This window comes from Pseudorca crassidens, chromosome 10 (assembly GCF_039906515.1).
Source record: "Pseudorca crassidens isolate mPseCra1 chromosome 10, mPseCra1.hap1, whole genome shotgun sequence".
Lineage (NCBI taxonomy): Eukaryota > Metazoa > Chordata > Mammalia > Artiodactyla > Delphinidae > Pseudorca > Pseudorca crassidens.
The window spans coordinates 61,028,987-61,045,123 of NC_090305.1; the positions used below are offsets into that span (position 1 = coordinate 61,028,987).

At 39.6% G+C, this 16,137-nt stretch overlaps 1 protein-coding gene across 12 annotated transcripts in view; it reads right to left on the reverse strand.

The window, feature by feature from the left end:
- Positions 1–15,550, reverse strand: part of NKTR (natural killer cell triggering receptor) — a 49,114-nt gene extending 33,564 nt beyond the window's left edge. For 9 of the 12 annotated variants that reach the window (XR_010946950.1, XR_010946949.1, XR_010946951.1 and 6 more), the window contains exons 1-4: positions 15,422–15,550; positions 15,168–15,248; positions 816–890; positions 137–244 (exon numbers count right to left, since the gene is read on the reverse strand). Coding sequence is in view for 8 of the 12 variants with exons in the window: in XM_067753925.1 (XP_067610026.1) it covers positions 137–244; positions 816–890; positions 15,168–15,225 (241 nt within the window). In the remaining 4 variants the exon portion in view is untranslated. Of the gene's footprint in view, positions 1–136; positions 245–815; positions 891–15,167; positions 15,249–15,402 lie in introns of those variants that run through there. The other 3 variants (XM_067753928.1, XM_067753920.1, XM_067753926.1) reach the window with 3 other exon arrangements.
- Between the last annotated feature and the right edge of the window lie 587 nt (positions 15,551–16,137).

Sequence of the window (16,137 nt, forward strand, 5' to 3'; positions counted from 1 at the left end):
CAGTCATTCATCCAACAACTATTCACTGACCACCTAATATTTACATCATACTGTGACACTATATTTACAATTAAAAGTAATAATGAGATGCTTTAGAAACTGACAGAGTTATTAAGAGCATAACTTTTAGCTCTACCTTCACTGAAGTCCCCACCCTGAATCATAAAGTTTTTAACCACACGATGGAATGTAGAACCTTTATAACATAACTTCTTCCCAGTTGTTTTCCCAAGGCCTTTCTCCCCTGGAAAAAAAAAAGAAATGAAGTTTAGCTACAAACATATCCTTCCATGGAAAGCACCATCCAATTAATCCTTTGTCAAATCCCTCCCTTGTGTTGGGCACTGTAAGAGATAAGTAACATCATAAATGTTTTTCCTCCCTATTTTTTCTACTTTTTAAAAATATAAATCCAATTGCATGTAACAAAGAACAATCTCATTATGTTCTGCTTCTCTATCTTCTAATCCTAAATTTCTTGTGAAATCTGGAATGCTAAATTTGTTCAAAGTACTAAAATCTGTAAAATTCTACCAAAATAAGTCAGTTTTGAATATACTATTATTTTATAAACTACAATGGATAAAAATTTCATTACATATGGTGGTACTTCCTTTTTCATTTGAGACCCTTTCTTTCTCCTCTCTTCCCTTTAAGAAATGCTTCCCTAACATCATATCAGTGAAAATAATATTTTTTATTTGCTAAACTCATTTCACAGATCATTACTTTTTAAGGAAAATATCTACTCTGTTAAGCAAGGTAAAACTGTAAGCCAGAACTTCTCATTGGAAATAATTTAATAATTCATTTACCTGAGCATAGGCAAAGGAAGTTTTTGCAAGTTTTTGGACATATATCTGAAAAGAGCTGAAACATAATGCGACCAACTGAAATAAAAACACATGAAAAAAGGGTAAGCAAGTTGATTAAATATATCATATTTTATATGGGAGAAATAAACAGAATTAACGAATCAAAGGGTCCATTTTTGTAATTCATTTTAATTTTTTAAGAGATTCAACAGGAAAGAATTTACCTAGGCAATACCAACTAACAAGAACCCCATTCTATTAGCATTAGGATTCATATGCAACCAAACTGATTTCAGCCCTAAAACTGTAGGATTTTAAGTGTCTTTTAAAGGGACCTTATATTATTAGATTCCTTATAGTACATCTCCTACCTGAACTATTAATCTTCTTTAAAAATACTCTCGAAGGACTTCCCTGGTGGTCCAGCGGTAAAGAATCCGCCTTCCAATGCAGGGGACGCGGGTTCGATCCCTGGGAACTAAGATCCCACATGCCGTGGGGCAACTAAGCCCGCATGCTACAACTACTGAGCTCGCGCACCTCAACCAGAGAGCCCGCGTGCCGCAAACTACAGAGCCCATGAACTCTGGAGCCCGCACGTCACTAGAGAGAAAAAACCCGCACACCATAACTAGAGAGAAGCTCGAGAGCTGCAATGAAGACACTGTGCGCCGCAATGAAAGATCCCACGTGCCTCAACGAAGATCCCGAGGGCCACAACTAAGACCCGACGCAGCCAAGGAAAAGAAAATACTCTCGATAATAATTGTCTGATTTATGCTTGAACCCCTCCAGTGATGAGAACATCATATCATAAGATAGTCATTCTGGGCAGTACTGTTAGAAGAAAGTTCTGTCCTCTACATCAGCTTTTTACCTTTATGAAAAAACTGTTTACAGACAACTTCCTGAACTGCCACTCACAACTAAAACTCACGTTCTATTCCTGAGAGAGTATAAAGAGAATAGGTATGGCTCCTAAAAACTAACCAACAAACAAACAACCCTACAATAAACAGGAAATGAGAAGGAGCAAGTCTGAAAATTCAATTTAACTATGCCAATAGAGAAGTGTTTCACAAACCTTTTGGTCTCAAGACTCCTTTATACTATTTTTTCTTTCTGTTTTAAAACTTTTAATTTTTTTAGTTTATTTAGTTTTATTTTTCTTATTTTTATTTTTTTGGCTGCATTGGGTCTTCGTTGCTGCGCATGGGCTTTCGCTAGTTGCGGAGGGAGGGGGCTACGCTTTGTTGCAGCGCATGGACTTCTCACTGTGGTGGCTTCGCTTGTTGTGGAGCACGGGCTTTAGGCATGTGGGTTTCAGTTATTGTAGCACGCAGGCTCAGTAGTTGTGGCACATGGGCTTAGTTGCTCCACGGCATGTGGGAATTTCCTGGACCAGGGATCGAACCTCTGTTCCCTGCATTGACAGGCAGATTCTTAACCACTGCACCACCAGGGAAGTCCCTCCTTTAAACTCTTAAAAATGATTAAGCTTTTAAAATGTGGTTATATTTATTGCTATTTACTGTATTATAAATTAAAACTCAGAAACTTTCAAAAAACAAGAATACACAAGCACACATTCCATCAGCAGACATCATCACATATTGTGTAATCTCTGGAAAACTCGACTTGTGAATGACAGTGCAAGAGGCAAATTACATTATTCTAAAAACGGTTTTGACTTTGCATACCTCCTGAAAGTGTCTCAATAAAATAAGAAATGGAATTTTGATTTATAATCAGTTTCTTGAGTTCCCATTCCCTTTATTCTACAAAATATTTTCCATTATGAACATCTGTATATACTCAAGGAGACTTGTGGAATAAATCAAAATTAACTGTGGACCAAGCATAAGTCATTTTCAGTACAAACACAGAATGATCTACTGTGTATCACTATGATTTTAATTTATTCCTGGCCATGACAGTCAGTTCCTCTGAGGACAAAACAAAGCTACTGCGTAAGAGACAATCTTAAAGGATAAAAAGTGGGAGATGGAATCATATAAGGAGACTTTCCCAAGTCAACAGTGCCAAATGGAGTGCTGGAACCAAATTTTAAAGCAATTTCAAAACCTTCTAGCTGATCTTGATATCTAAAGGAATGAAGAAAAAGGTAAGAAAAGAAAGCAAAAAGGAGGACAGCAATGTATCTAAAATCATTTCAGAATTTTAAAAACTGCATGTAATATCAGTAATATTAAATACTACTCTTTCTATTTACATGGAAATATTTTACCAGTGTGATAAAAGTATTTCTATCACTCTTCATAAATCCCTAAGAAATGGCTGGCTAGGTGGGTGTCAAGTTCAAAATCATCTAGCTTTGAAAACTAGAACATACTTAGATCTTTGGAATTCCGTTAAGATAGTTAATTTTCAGAATAAAAGATGTAATCAAAACAACTAAAACTTCGCCTTTTCTTTTAGGACTATAGTAATAGTAACTTCAATATCAAGGTTTTTTTTTTAATTAATTAATTTATTATTTGGTTGCACCGGGTCTTAGTTGCAGCAGGCGGGCTCCTTAGTTGCAGCACGTGGGCTGCTTAGTTGTGGCATGTGAACTCTTAGTTGCATGTGGGATCTAGTTCCCTGACCAGGGATTGATCCCGGGCCCCCCGCATTGGGAGCACAGAGTCCTATCCACTGCGCCACCAGGGAAGTCCCTCAAGGGTTTTTAAAAAAAATCTTTAATGCCTCCAAGTGAAAACTGATGAAAGTTTCAAATATTTTTAGTTTCTCCTTTACAGATGATTAGTAGTTGAGAACACTCTAGTGGTACCATACATATGAAAACAGTTAAATGTGATTATATTTCCAGGTCTAATATTCAGAGAGGGATATCTAACTACAATGATTTTTAAAAAAAATGCTCACCTCTAATATCTTACCCTCTAACCTGATGAAGAAAAGAAATTTCTATTGACCTCTCATTCTCATGGGGCAGGGGTTAGAGCAGAGGTTTTGTCTTTTCCATCGCATTGTGTTTTTAAGAGCAAAAGAAAAAAACTGAACAAAACCAAATTGTTTTGGGCTCAATACCATGGTGCAAGGTTAAAAACACTGCTAAAGGCTCTAAAGTGAATGATGTACATATCAGAACTGTAAAATATCATACTGGACAGCTAGTTCATCCACCAACATCAGAATTTCCTTTGCAACAACACTGACAGATGAATACCAACAAAGGCAGAAAAATAACAGAAAAGCACTGGGACTCAAACAGGGGTAGGAGGTAAGAATTAGAAAAGGAACAGCCATCTTATGTTAAAGGTAGAAAAGGAAAAAAATCTTTGTATATTTCACTTGGCGTTTTGAGGCAAAGAAAGAAAAGGAAAAAGACGGTGCTAAGAAGTGAACTTTCTTCTCTCAAAGTCCCCATAAAAATCCACATGAATTTTCTTTCATGACCTTTCAACCAGGCCTGGTGTTATTACTGGGATTCTCTGGGCCCTACTTCTAATAAAATAAGGAGAAAAAGGGGTGGGGGAGAACACTCTTGCTTACAGAAATGGAAACAAGCCTTTTCCCTAAAATTGAACATGAGCTCAGTGCTCGAGCTCATGCTCATGCATGTGCACTAATTAAAGCAACTTAAAAAAAAGTGTGTCACATACTGTGCTAGGTTCTTTACAAATACAGGCAGCTCTGCAATAACGACAGAACTGAAATAAACATTGCATTATCCAAAAAATCACATATAAACACAACTGTTTCCATGGGACAACAGGGGTTGGGGACAAGGGAATTTCAGGTCATAGTAAAAATGATTTTTTTCCTTAAGAGTATCAATAATAAAGGCATGTTTTTAGTTATAAGAATATGTTATAAAACTTAAACATCATTGAGGAAATCCTACAATTGATCACACCTCACTCTGGCCTTTCTCAGCACTTTGATTAGCATAATCCTTCTTGTGGTCTTTCAAATTACTATTAGGACAACAAGAATAACTCAGAATAGCAGTGCTGTTTACAGTTCTTCTCTTCCACGTCACTAGTTCCCCACCTTGTTATCTAATTGTGTCACAACACAAACTGTATTGCTCCTTAATTAATCTAACCATTAGAATAAATTCATTTTACAAAAATACGATCTGTAAGACAAGTGGTTGTATTATTTAATTACTTTCCAAGAACCTTATTATGCAGGCACTATTGCACTGAAGTCCTATTAATTTATGAGTGTATAAAAAGGGGAGAAATCATTTAAATAGTGCAGACCACCGCATCCAGTCACTGTATTCATGAGCTTATGACCCAGGGTGTGCTTGAGATGGGAGATTCATTTCTCCTGTTCCCTCAGTACAAATCAGATCTCATATGCTCGTTCTATCTGAAAGTATAAGCTATCTTGAGTGTGAGTCTAAAGTTTAAAGGGTAATTTTGAATACAAGCAAATTTCACTGTACTGCTATCTTTAGAACCACAATAACAAAACTCTATAGTATTTCCATTTACAAAGAGGTCAAGTGGCTTGCCCAAGGTCATAAGCAGTACTCAAACATTTGTCTTCCTCTTTACTTAAAACTTATTTCTCGGTTTCAGTTCCAAATACTTTACAATGTTTACTAAGAATACTTTTTAAAAAAAATAAATTTATTTATTTAGTTTTGGCTGCGTTGGGTCTTTGTTGCTGCGTGCGGGCTTTCTCTAGTTGCAGCCAGCAGTGGTTACTCTTTGTTGCAGTGCGCAGGCTTCTCATTGCAGTGGCTTCTCTTGTTGCAGAGCACGAGAGCACGGGCTCTAGGTGCGTGGACTTCAGTAGTTGTGGCTCGCAGGCTCAGCAGTTGTGTCTCACAGGCTTCAGTAGTTGAGGCACGCAGGCTGCAGTTGTGGCACACGGGCTTAGTTGCTCTGCAGCATGTGGGATCTTCCCGGACCAGGGCTTGAACCCATGTCCCCTGCATTGGCAGGTGGATTCTTAACCACTGCGCCACCAGGGAAGCCCTACTAAGAATACATTTTTTATTCAGTTTCTTCAATTCACGTGAACCTTGAGCAGTAAAGTTAAAACACCCATTTCAATGATATCCCCATTTTATCTATTTTGATAACTTGCCAGGGTTTTATAATATTGCTCTGAGGCCCACATAAAGCAAAATTCTATAGTCAAGCATTCCTTTAAAGAAACATTTTGGTTATCACTTTGGAAAACCAACTTTAAGCCTCTGACAAATACGAAATAAGTAATGTTGTATTTAAAAAGGGAAGGCGGGGGACTTCCCTGTTGGCACAGTGGTTAAGAATCCACCTGCCAATGCAGGGAACACGGGTTCAATCCCTGGTCCGGGAAGATCCCACCTGTCGCGGAGCAACTAAGCCCGTGCGCCACAACTACTGAGCCTGTGCTCTAGAGCCCATGAGCCACAACTACTGAAGCCCGTGCGCCTCAAGCCGGTGCTCCGCAACAAAAGAAGCCACCACAATAAGAAGCCCGTACACTGCAACGAAGAGTAGCCCCCGTTCGATGCAACTGGAGAAAGCCCGCCTGCAGCAACAAAGATCCAATGCAGTCAAAAGTAAATAAATAAATAAATTTTAAAAAATAAAAGGGGAAGGGGCTGTATTCCTCTAAAATGTCAATGTCATAGAGACCAAAAAAAAAAAAAAAAGGGGGGCTATGAAAAAGAAGGATAAAGAGACATGACAGCTGAATGTAATATCTGATGCCAGACTGGATTTTGTACTGGAGGGGAAAAATGTTATAATTGACTTTTTAGGCTAAAAATGGAATACAGAGACAGCAGATTAAAGTATTGTATCAATGTAAATTTATGAAGTTGGTAACTGCATTGTAGTTATGTAGGAGAATATCCCTATTCTTAAAAAATTTTTTAATGTTTCTTAAGACTCTTTTAATGAATATCCCTATTCTTAACAAATATACACAAGTATTTAGGAGTAAAGAGCCATGATGTGGGTGAACTGCAAATGGTTCAGAAAAAATTGTGTGTGTAGAGAGAGAGAAAGAAAGATTAATAAAGCAAATGGTATAAAATGTAAATAGGTGAATCTGGGTAAAGAATAGATGGGTATTCTTTTTCTTATTTTTATTTTTCAACTTCTTATAAATGTGAAATTATATCTAAACAAAAAGTTTAAAACATCTGCAGATAAAGCCCAATGCTTGAGTTCTATGAATGCATGTGTCTATAAGAGCAGTTCTCAAACTTTTTGGTCTCAGAATCTCTCTATACTCTAAACAATTCCTGAGAAACTTAAAGACTTTTTAATATGGATTATTTTAAATAATTTACATTTTCAAATATGAACAAAAAATTTAATGAGTGTCATTGTTTTACATTTTTGCAAATCTCATTAATGTCTAGTGTAATAGAAGATAGTTAGATTTTCCTATCTGCTTCTGCATTCAATCTGTTGTGTCATCATACGCCATGCAGCCTTTGGAAAACCCTACTGGATACAAACGGAATGGGAGTGAAAAAAATGGGGGTTTGACTCCTCCTGGCCTCATGACACCACCTCGCAGTTTGAAAACAAAAGGTCTACACCATTATACTACTATAATGTAGTATATTACAGCTATAATTTATTTTAAAATACCTTACATAGACATCCTCATGTAAAGTAATCAGATGAGTTTTAAAACTATACCTTAGGCCTCTAAGAAAGAAACACCCTTCAGGGATGATAAATCAAAGGCCGTACTCCAGAGTTGGCTTCTAATACTGCTTTTGCTATCTTTATTTCTAATCAAACAGAGGCCTTGTAATTAGCAAGATGAATGTTAGAAATGGGTTCTTATTGGTAAATTAGTGATGTTTGGAACATACAGACTGAATAAAAACATTTGGAGATAATCCATACCCTTCCATTAACAGGACATATAAATCTGGAGTCACCCTTTGGAGTGGAACCTAAGGCTGGGTCCACCAAAAAGGTCCTGGGTCTAGTCAAGATTTTGGAGGATTCCGGTGCAGAACACTAAAAGATTCGCATGACAATTTTCAAGACCAGAAATCTTTCACATAAAGAGTGCCTGGAGCACTGAAAAGGACAGAACTGGGACTTCATCAAACTTACAGAACTGGTTATATGACTTACTTGTGTGCATACTTGCTTGCCAACGTCTACATGCAGCAAATGAGACTTGCTTTCACTGTTCCCTGGTAGCAAGGTTGTGACAAAGGCAATCTATAGCCATCATCTAACTTATCGGTGACTCCCCGATATACTCTAAAAAGAACTTAATAGCCATTCTTAACTGAACTGGCTTAAATCAGTTTGCAATAGGTATCTAAAACCTGGTCCCCTGGGCTCCAGTACTCCATTTCTTGATACAAGATCTGAATAAGGCAAGTAAAAGGCAAGTTTCTGAGGCACCAAAGAAGGAAAAACAAGATTCCTATTTCATGTCTGCCCTGGAAGGTACTCAGTTTAACCAACCACTAACAACCACTGAGAGAAGTAACATTTAACCAAAGAAGGGTGGGCCTACCTGTCAGAAAAATAAAGTTGTCAATGAAAATTTCATATCTATACTTCCAAACTGGGTACCATATTTCACACAAAAAGCTACTACTTTCAGAAAATATGAATTTATTTGTAAAGATGATGAAAAAGGATTGGCTAATTTCTACCAGTTAGGACCTTTAAAAAATTTATAAGGAATTCTAGGTTCAGTCAAGATGGAGTAAATATACCCCACCCTATCTTTCTTATTGAATGCACCTAAACAACCTTGGACAGAAAGCATGGAACAATTACCTAAGGACTGAAAAATAATGGTAGTAGGCATTGGGGAAGGACATCAGAACACAAAACCCACCAAATTGGTAATGAATTTTGTTTTTGTTTTTCCTCCCATATCTCTTGGCCTGGAATCAAAAGCAATCTGAAACCTGGAACTGCCTCCTGGGTACAGAGAGAAAGAGCTCTAAGAAAAGCCCTCTATTTCTAGAAAGGGGGCCCCAACAGATCAGAGTGAATAGGGGATATCTCATTTTTTGGTGTATTTTTTCCACACTCTCTTGTCCCAGCTCCTAAGGAATTCTGCAGTGGCAGCAGCAGTGACAGCAGTGGTGACTGGGCAAGCATATAAAACTCCAAGGGAGGGGAACCCTTCTCTCTGACTAGAGGAACTGAGGTCCCAAGAGCTTAGGAAGAATTCCTGTTGCATTTTACTCTCTATCCTGTTGCCAATTACCCTCAGAGACAGACACAGTCATGGGAAGCACACGGCAGAACACGGAAACTAAAACTCTTGCTTTCTAGCCAGATGATCAAAAAAGGGAGTCCCTAAGGGCCAGAATGTGTTGGGGAGATCTCTTTAAAAAAGAGGGAGCTCAAAAAACAATCCCATTAAGTTGTACATGAATTTGTGGGCTTATCCATGAACTATGCCTGGATCCGACACTAAACAGCAGAAGGTGGGTGGGAACTTCCAGGCTGAACCTAACTGGGTTGACTGTTTGCTATAACATCATCATCATCAACAACACAAGTCCATATTCTCCCCAGGATTTAAACTAGATCCAGGGTCATATAACATAACATACAAAACGTCCAGGATACAATCCAGCATTTATCGACATTTAAAGAACCAAGAAAATCTCATATCTCATATGGGAAAAGAAGACAATCAAAGACAGCCACTCCGTGATGATACAGATGTTTAAATTATTAGACAAAGACTTTAAAGCAGCCATTACAACCATACTCCACTAAGTAAGGACAAACACTCTTAAAATGACTGGAAAAATAGAAAGCCACAAGCAAAACCAAAAGGAAATTTTAAAATGAAAAAGTATAATAACCAAAATTAAAGATTCACTGGGTGGGCTCAACAGGAGGACAGAGATGATAAAGGAAAAAGTGAACTCGGAAAAAAAAAAGTGAACTCGAAGACCAATTAACAGAAATTATCCAATCTGAAAAACAGAAAAAAGATGGAAAAAATAAATAAACAGAGTCTCAGGGACCTGTGGGGTAGTATCAAACCTCTGATATTTGTGTCATCAAAGTCGCAGAAAGAGAGGAAATAGTGTTGGACAGAAAACATATTTGAAGAAACAACAGCTGAAAATTCCCTAAATTTGGCAAAAGACAGACACAGATTCAAGAAGATAGGCAAACCCCAAAGAAAATAAACACAAAGAAATTCACACTACAATAAAACTGCTGAAATCTAAAGACAAGACAAATGTTGAAAGTAGCCAGACAAGAACAATACATTTACATTTGGGGGAGCAACAGTCCGAATCACTATAGATTTCTCATCAGAAACCATATAGACCAGAGGGGAGTGGAACATTTTTCAAGTGTTCAAAGAAAATAACTATTAATCCAAAATTCTATATATAGTGAAAATATTTTTTAAGAATAAAAGCAAAATAAAATTTGCAGTTGAAGGAAAACAGAGAATTTGCTGCCAGAAGTTCTGCTCTAAAGAAATACTTAAAGCAAATTCTTCATGTGGAAGGGAAATGTTACCAGAGGAACTTCAGACTTCAAAAAGGAACAAACAGTAACAGAAAGGGTAATGATAAGAGTATTTTTTTTTCTCCTCTTAAGTTCTTTAAAATATGTGTGACATTTGAAAGGAAGTTTTCAGTGTTTGTAGATGTAATACATAGGACAAGTACAACATAAGGTGAGAGGTAAAGGATGCTATATGTGGGATGGTTTTAACAGTTCTCTTGAAGTGGTAAAATATTATTTCTGAGTACACTGTAAAGAGCCAAGCATATATACTGTAATCTCTAGAGTAACCATTAAAAAAACTATACAGAGATATCTCTAAAAATTCAATAGAAAATTTAAAAAATACGAATTCAAATAATCTAAAAGGCAAAAAAGAGAACAGAATAAAAACAGAGGAAGTAAAAACAATTATTAAAGTGACAAATCCAAACATAACAATTATATTAAGTGTAAATAGTCTAAATATACTGATTAAAAGACAGAGAATGTGAAAATGGATTAAAACCCAAGACCCATCGATTTGCTATCTCCAAGAAACCCACTTTAAATATAACGATATAAGTAGGTTAAAAGTAGAAAATGGGGGCTTCCCTGGTGGTGCAGTGGTTGGGAGTCCGCCTGCCGATGCAGGGGACACGGGTTCGTTCCCCGGTCCGGGAGGATCCCACATGCCGCGGAGTGGCTGGGCCCGTGAGCCATGGCCGCTGAGCCTGCGTGTCCGGAGCCTGTGCTCCGCAACGGCAGAGGCCACAACAGTGAGAGGCCCGCGTACCACAAAAAAAAAAAAGTAGAAAATGATGGCTTCCCTGGTAGTGCAGCGGTTAAGAATCTGCCTACCAATGCAGCGGACACGGGTTCAAGCTCTGGTCCGGGAAGACCCCACATGCCACGGAGCAACTAAGCCTGTGCGCCACAACTACTAAGCCCGTGTGCCACAACCACTGAAGCCTATGCGCCTAGAGCCCATGCTCCACAACAAGAGAAGCCACCACAATGAGAAGCCTGCGCACTGCAACGAAGAGTAGCCCCAACTCGCTGCAACCAGAGAAAGCCCACGCCCAGCAACAAAGACCCAACTCAGCCATAAATAAATAAATAAATAAAGAGTAGAAAATGACATACCATGTAAACACTAATAAAAAGCTGCAGTAGTTGTATTCACATTGGACAAAGTAGACTGTGGAGCAAGGAAAATTACCAGGAATAAAAAGGGTCATTACATAATGATAAGTGAGTTAATTCATTAAGAAGACATAACAATCCTGGGACTTCCCTGGTGGCCCAGTGGGTAAGACTCTGTGCTCCCAATGCAGGGGACCCGGGTTCGATCCCTAATCAGGGAACTAGATCCCGCAGGCATGCTGCAACTAAGAGTTTGCCTGCTGCAACGAGGATCTCATGTGCCGCAAGTAAGACCCGGCACAGCCAAAATAAATGAATAAATAAATATTAAATTAAAAAAAAAAAGACATAATCCCAAATGTGTAAGCATCCACCTAATAAAAGAGCCTCAAAGTAAATGGAGCAAAACCTAACAGAACTGAAAGGAGAAATAAACTCACCATTACAACTAGAAATTTCAACACTCCTCTCTTGGTAATCAATAAAAGAAGACAGGAAATCAGCCAGGATATAGACGAACTGAACAACACTATTAGCCAACGTTATCTAAATGACATTTACAGAACACTCTACACAAAACCAGCACAATATATATTCTTTTCAAGTGTACCTGGGAAATTCACCAAAATAGAACATATCAAACCTTAATAAATTTTAAAAAGCTGAGATCATACGAAGTATGTTCCCTGACCATAATGCAATTAAACTAGAAATCATTATTAGAAAGACAACTGCAAAATATCCAAGTATTTAGAAAGTAAAACTTCTAAATAATTCATGAGTCAAAGACTAAGCTGCAAGGGAAATTAGAAAATATTTTGAACTGAAAGAGAATGAGCAATATATCAAAATTTGTGCGGTACACAAAATTAGTGGGGTCCTTCACAGAGGTAAATTTATAGCATTAAATACTAATACTTGACAAGAAAGGTCACAAGTCAACAATCCAAGTTTCTGCTTTAAGAAACTAGAAAAAGAGCAAAATAAAGCCAAAGCAAGCATCAGAAAAAAAGAGCAGAAATCAATGAAATTGAAAACAGAAAACAAAACAAAAAAATCAATGAAACGAAAATCTGGTTCTTTGAAATGACAGTAAAATTAATAAACATCTAGCCAAACTGGCCAAAGAAAAACAGACAACAGGCACAAATTATCAATATGAGGAATAAAGGCAATACCACTATAGATCCCACAGACACAAAATTAAGGAAGGATGTTGTTTGACAACTTAGATTAAATGGACCAATTGCTTAAAAGCTACCAACTACCAAAACTCACTCAAGGAGAAATAACAACATGAAGAGTTCTATAACTATACGCAAATAATTTAAAGACACTTCCTCTTTTAATATATATTTGCATTCATTTGGTGGCTTTACAATTCAAAAGTCTAATTCACATGTTTGCTAAAAAATATACAAATTTCCACTGATAGTAACGCAAAAGAACATACACTGTGTTGTATTCAACTCAATTTTTATCAGTACTTCTTGATATCTCATTAATGTGGATAGTATGTCCACTCTTCAAGGATCTCTGCTCATCAAAGTAAATCAAACATATTACTTTATATTGATATTTATATCAAGTGAATTATTAACTATAGCAGAAGAGTATTACTTGAATAAGTACTCAATGACATACATACTAATGTTTAAATCCTGCAAAGCAGGACAACTCATTTCAAACAACTGAGGTGATCCTTAAAAGTTGTGTAAAAATCAAGTATCTATTACTTACATAATATACTGAAAAGTACTGAAAAGTGCTAGAGAAGTATTATATATGAGACTGAACCAAATGAAATTGCCAATTATCAACTGGTTCAACCTAGAACAATGTAAGTAAGCATTCCTTGTTTTCTATATGATTCAGTGTTCTCAAGAGTTCTAGTCACTTCTACCAGAAAGGTTATTATAGCGTTGGGGACCGAAGTTCATTTTACATTTACCAAACGTATCCTGGAGATGTTTCATGACGAAAGTCATTTGCAAAACTAGGATATGAACATATATACGAGGAAAGGAGTACTGTACTTTACGTAGCTAGAGAACCTTTGTTTGACCTCCACTTTCCAGGAGTCTGCTATTATTAACTCTTAAAAAAAAAAAAAGCTCTGTTATTCAAAACGTGGAATCAGGGCTTCCCCGGTGGCGCAGTGGTTGAGAGTCCGCCCGCCGATGCGGGGAGACGCGGGTTCGTGCCCCGGTCCGGGGGGATCCCACATGCCGCCGAGCGGCTGGGCCCGTGCGCCATGGCCGCTGAGCCTGCGCGTCCGGAGCCTGTGCTCCGCAACGGGAGAGGCCACAACAGTGAGAGGCCCGCGTACCGCAAAAAAAACACGTGGATTCACTATAGAGTAAGGATTAAGATCCACAAGGCTCAAGTATGAAAAAGAGAGAATGCAACAAAATTACTAAGATCACATCATTCCTCTGCTCAAAACCCTTCAATATCTTATCTCACTGAATCTCACTATGGCCTTTACCCATTTCCTGCTACTCACCTGCCTCCTTTACTCCAGCCCCTGTCGGCTTTTCTTGCTGTTCCTAAAACTTGCAGGTACACTCTTCTCCTCAGGGCCTTTGTACTAACTACTCCCTCTACCAGGAATGCTCTTCTCAAAGATATCCACACAACTCACCTCCTCATCTCCTTCGGGTCTGCTTAAATGTCATCTTCTCAAAATCGCCTTTTCTGACCGACCTATTAAAACAGTATCCCTAGGGACTTCTCTGGTGGCGCTCCCAATGCAGGGGGCCGGGGTTCAATCCCTGGTCCGGGAACTAGATCCCCCATGCATGCCACAACTAAGAAGCCCACCTGCTGCAACTAAGATCTGATACAACCAAATAAATAAGTAAATAAAATAAATAAAACAGTATCCCTACTACAAGACAAAAAAAATTTTTTTTGGTTTATTGTCTGCCTTTCTCCGATAGAATATAAACTACAAGGAAGAGAGGCCTTTGTTTAATGCATTGCTATATCCTCAGAGTCTAGAACAGCAGCACCTAGAATCTGCTGAACAAGATTGGCACAAAGACTGTATATATGCCTCCAATTAAAACTTCCCTCACAGATACTAAAAAAGAGGTAAGAAAACAGTTTGGAACCCCGCGCGCTCTGTAACTTAGAACGAAACAACTACCCTCTAGAAGAAAATATTTTATTTTCAACAAAATATACTAACGAATGGCTGGATTCCCTAAAAACAAAACATTAATGCTAAGCGCACACATGCTGCAAGTCTGTTGGTACTGAATGCTTTGGTTTATCACCCAAGACTTGTGCTAAGTCATTTTCCTACGAACCAAGAAATTCTGGCTAAAGATACTTAAGGAAAAATAAAAGCGGAGTTAACCTATTAATGCTGTACAAGGATTAGGAAATACAGGATATACGAGTCCAAAGCTCACAGTACAGAGTGAGAGACCAGAAATCGAAATTGGGAGTGTTTGCCCCCTAGAGACACTGAGAGAGACAAAGTCCACAAAGGACTGCACCCCTTTTCTTGGCGCTAGGCATGGCATGAACACTCATTCCGGGGGTGCAGGGGGGCATGGAGTTTGGGACTGTGAGGCCTGTTTAGGATTGGAGTGGTGTATCCGGGCCACTCTCCTCTGCACAGACTTTCGCTCAGGAGAAAAGAGAGTGCCGACTGCGCCTACCGGCTCCCAAAAAGGCTTGGGGGAGGGGTGATGAAGGTAGACCCCTCCCCTTCCCCAAGGCAAGCCCAGGGCCCGCAGGGCTACCCAGTGTCCCGGCTCACCCGGCTCCCGGTTGATCTCGATGTCGAAGTGACACTGCGGCCGGTCCTGCGCCCCCATCGCGACCGAGGCGGCGGCAAGAGCTGGGAGAGACGGGGAGGAAAGCGGTCAGGGCGCGGGGCTAGGGCGGAGCCCGCGCCTCAGTTACCTCCCGCTGGCCTGGTGCGACAGCGCCCGAGGCCGAGACCAGCTCCCTCTCACCCCAGGCCTCCCGGCCCCCATGGAGCGCACACACACATGCAGACTAGCTCTTCACCTGGCTGGCCTCCAGCCTGAGCTGCTCCCCGTGAGCAGAGAAGAAACCGCTGCCACCACGGCCGAAGCCCAACGCCACTAACAGACCACCACCCCCGCCCCCTGGCCCGGCCTCCCAGTGCCACGCTAAACCCCGCGAGAGTCGGGACAAATACCGCGAGAGTACGGTCTCGAAGGCGGTGGGTAACCGAAGGGGGTGAGCTTACGTGGGCGTGCCTTGGAGCTCGAAGAGCCTCCAGCCTCGGCGCTCCTATTCCTGAGCTGGCCCTGTTTTGCCCCGCCCCTTTCCCCCCGTGTACGTTGGAATCGGTCGCCCAATCTGGGAGACCCGGACGCGGCTGTGCTCTCTACGTTCTGTGGTCCTTTCTCAAGGGCTGTGTCTATGTATTTGCAGATAGCGCGAGGCTTCCCTGTTTCCGAATCTGTGAAACAGTTGGGAGATTGAGGTTGTTGAGGTTTAGTAGAGCGACAGAGCTTTGGTTTTCTTTTTCTCAAGGAGTAGTTATGGCACTATCCCGTTAGACCATTTGTCTCACTTCAAAGGCCTATTGTGCGTTCGTCCGCGCTTTGGGGCCAGCGTCACTGGTACAGTTGTGTTCAAGGCCACTCTCCCTCTTTTGTGAAGTGTTAGTTCAAGACCTTTGCCCTTATTTTAATCGCGTTCTTCGTCTTATAGAATGCAAGGGTTCTGGATACTAACATGTTGTTAGATGATAT